The following is a 3,681-nucleotide window of genomic DNA, read 5'->3' as shown; positions in this document are numbered from 1 at the left end:
TGGAGAGAGAGGGAGAGAGAGAGTCATTACATTTTACACATGAAACTCATGATCAGCATGATCATGGCCTTGCCTGCTGCTAAGAATAAATATTAAGTTAGAAAATGTTACAGTGATGCAGCTATTACTTGACAGCAATTGGAGTGCCATGGATATCTTTGTACTTCAACATTTTATTTACTTATTCTATTACCAGTGTATGCCTATCATGTCAAAATGAGAAAAGGACCTAAACTTCAAATATCACATTTTATTTTATTTCATTTTTAAAACATTTTATTTATTTATTTTGAGAGAGTGCAAGCAGGGGAGGAGCGAAGAGAGAGAGAGAGAATCTCAAGCTCTACACTGTGCATGGAGACCGAAGGGGGGCTTGATCTCATGATTCTGAGATCATGACCTGAGTCAAAATCAAGAGTTGATGTCTAAACAACTGAGCCACCGAGGTGCCCCTAATTTTATTCCACTTTTTAAAATTGAGTTTTTGTTTTTGTTTTTAAGAAAGAGAGAGAGCAAATATGCAGTCAGGGGGCAGGGGTGGAAGGAGAGGGAAAGAGAGAATCTTTTTTTGTTAAAGATTTTATTTATGTATTTATTTATTAAGTGCACACAAGTTGGGGGAGAGGCAGAGGGAGATAGAGAGAAAGAAACTCAAGCAACTCTGTGCTGAGTGCAGAGCCTGATATGAGGCTCCATCTCACAACCCTGAGGCCATGAGCTGATCTGCAATCAAGAGTTGGTTACTTATCTGAATGAGCCACCCAGGCACCGCTTAAATGTCACATTTTAAAGTAGAGTGAAGTGTTATTGAGTATTTACCCAAAAAATACAAAGACATTATTCATAGATATATGTGTACCCTTATAATTACAGCAGCATTATTTACAAGCCAAATTATGGAACCAGTACAAGTGCCCAGCAATTCATTAATGGATAAAAAAGATGTGGTGTATTTACAAAATGGAATATTATTTAACCACAAAAAAGAAGGAATTCTTGCCATTTTCAATGCATGGAAGGAGCTAGAGAATACAATGCTAAGTGAAAGAAGTCAGTCAGAAAGGCTGAGGGAAATTGGAAAGGGAGGTAAACCATGAGAGACTGTGGACCCTGAAAAACAACCTGAGGGTTTTGAAGGGGCAGGGTGTGGAAGGTTGAGGGAACCAGGTGGTGGGTATTGGGGAGGGCACGTATTGCATGGAGCACTGGGTGTGGTGCAAAAACAATGAATACTGTTATGCTGAAAAGAAATTAAAAAAATGTAAAAAAAAAAAAAGAGGCAAATATTATATGATTTCACCCATGTGGGGAATTTAAGAAACAAAACAAATAGGCAAAGGGGAAAAAAGAGAGAGAAACATAGACAAACCAAGAAGCAGGCTTTTAATTATAGGGAACAAATTGATGATATTCAGAGGGGAAGGGGGAAAATGGGTTAAACAGGTGTTGGGGATTAAGAAGCACACTTTTAATGAGCACAAGGTGATGTATGGAATTGCTGAATCACTATATTGTACACTTGATTAATATAACACTATATGTGAACTACCTAGAATTAAAATAAAAACTTAAAAATGTACAGTGAAGTGTAGATCATGCTGTTATCAAATTAGATGATAAATCAGTGCATTTATTATCTAATGAAACCTGAAGAATACAGTATATGAGGACATCTCTAAATTAAATACATAAATTATTTCCAAATCACAAAAGCAATAGGGAGATCTCAAAATTTTAAATGGAATATCTCAAGTAGAATTTTTTTTGCAAAAATAAAATATGATAATGGGGCAGCAAGCAAAGTAAGTTTCTACGTGGTTTATTTGTTAGCCAAACAAGGAAAGTCTTTACTGGTTATGAGTTATAATATTGAGTATAATTTTTTGTAATACAATATTACCTGGGAAAAGTAGCCTGAGGAAGGAATTGATTAAGGCTCTTGGGGTTATAAAGGAATATGCATGGAGATTACTATTCCACTTTTCCTCTGTCCATGTTAAATACCAACTAACTTAAGAGCCAGTACTGCCTCAGGATCATACAAAGAAGAAATGAATAAATTATGTAAACAGAGTTTTTAGGCTCCTATCCAACAGAAATGAAGTTTGAATATCTTATCCAAAACAAGATAAAGTGCCAAGATAACTTTTGTGTCTCCAAGGTCACAGTATAAGCAGTTTCATAATGTCGGAGCATATGTAACATTGGCACATATTAACAAAGTAAATACCTGGAATGGATAGGTCATACAATTGGCAAAATACCACTGTACCAATGAGAAAAATAATGTAAGCCTACAATGAGCAGAGGAATTCTATGGGTTGTAGCAGTAGGTCTTCATCTACTTCTATGCTCTTTGCCTGCACTGAGCTTCCCTAACATCATTTCAGGAGCTGGGTTTCTTCTCAAAAGAGATAGGAGGAGAGGCAGAGGAATCCCAGATAGGAAACTGACTGCCCCCCATTCAGTACACTTACTCTTCTTAATGTCTATGGGATGCAATTTATAAGGCCTAAAACCTTGCGGAAGGTCCGGCCAAAGGCATTCTTCACCTCATTATTTCTCAGGCTATAAATGATGGGGTTCAACATGGGAGTCATAACAGTGTAGGACAATGACAGCAGCTTTTTGCTCTCAGGAGAATTATTGGATTTAGGCCGAAAGTAGGTGAGGCTTAACGATACATAGAACAGGGAGACAACAAGGAGGTGGGAGGAGCAGGTGGAGAAGGCTTTATGCTTCCCTTTAGCAGATGGAATCTTTAGGATGGCAGCAGCAATGCGAGTGTAGGAACACAGGATCAGCAAGCAGGGTATCATGACGAACAGAATGGTTCCAACAATCGCATAGATCTCAAACGGTGTTGTGTCTGCACAGACCAGCCTCAGCACAGGTGGGCTGTCACAGAAGAAGTGATTCACCTTGTTGGTGCCACAGAACGGAAAACTGAAGAGCCATGTGGTCTGCACAGTAGCTACGGGAAAGCCTGGAAACCAGGAGGCAATAGCGAGTTTGGCACGGGTCCTTTGGTTCATGATGGCTGGGTAGTGCAAGGGACTGCAGATGGCCACATAGCGGTCATAAGCCATGGTGGCCAGGAGGAAGCATTCATCTACTCCAAAGAAGAAGAAGAAATACATCTGTGTGGCACAGCCAAGGAAGGAGATGGTTGTGTCCCAGGCAAGCAGGGTCCCCAGCATCTTGGGCACAATGACTAGGTTGAAGCCAATCTCCAAGAAGGACAAGTTCCTGAGGAAGAAGTACATGGGACTGTGCAGCATGGGGTCAGCCAACGTAACCAGAATGATGAGGCTGTTTCCCATCAGGGTGACCAGGTAGATGATTAGAAATGTCAGGAAGAGTAATGACTGTACTTCGGTAGGTAGGGAAGAGAAGCTCAAGAGGATAAACTCTTCAACTCTTGTCCAGTTTCCTCCAGCCATAGATATAGAAAAGAATCCTCAGTTGTGGTCATGGAGAGAGATTCTTGATTGGAAGTGTCAGAATCTGGGTTTGTTTTTCAGGTTCCTTTTTAATGTCAGGAAAAGAGGCAAGGTCAAGATCTCAGTTGGAAGAAGAAGGGCCTTGTATTGTCTCAGAATAAAGACACAAGGAAGAATGGCCAGAGCTTGAGCTCTTGAATGGTAATAGGTCATCATTCCCTACTTTTACTCTTCTTAT

General features: G+C 39.8%; 1 protein-coding gene across 1 annotated transcript; it reads right to left on the bottom strand.

Moving 5' to 3' along the window:
- Nucleotides 1-2,489: 2,489 nt before the first annotated feature.
- Nucleotides 2,490-3,443, bottom strand: LOC116865416 (olfactory receptor 10A2). Its single transcript, XM_032853688.1, has one exon. It carries the CDS (start codon nucleotides 3,441-3,443, stop codon nucleotides 2,490-2,492), a length of 954 nt encoding a protein of 317 aa, XP_032709579.1.
- Nucleotides 3,444-3,681: the final 238 nt, after the last annotated feature.

The sequence above is a fragment of the Lontra canadensis genome, unplaced genomic scaffold, assembly GCF_010015895.1.
Source record: "Lontra canadensis isolate GAN:19392208 unplaced genomic scaffold, GSC_riverotter_1.0 scaffold7, whole genome shotgun sequence".
Classification (NCBI taxonomy): Eukaryota; Metazoa; Chordata; class Mammalia; order Carnivora; family Mustelidae; genus Lontra; species Lontra canadensis.
This window is presented reverse-complemented; position numbering and strand designations above follow the sequence as displayed.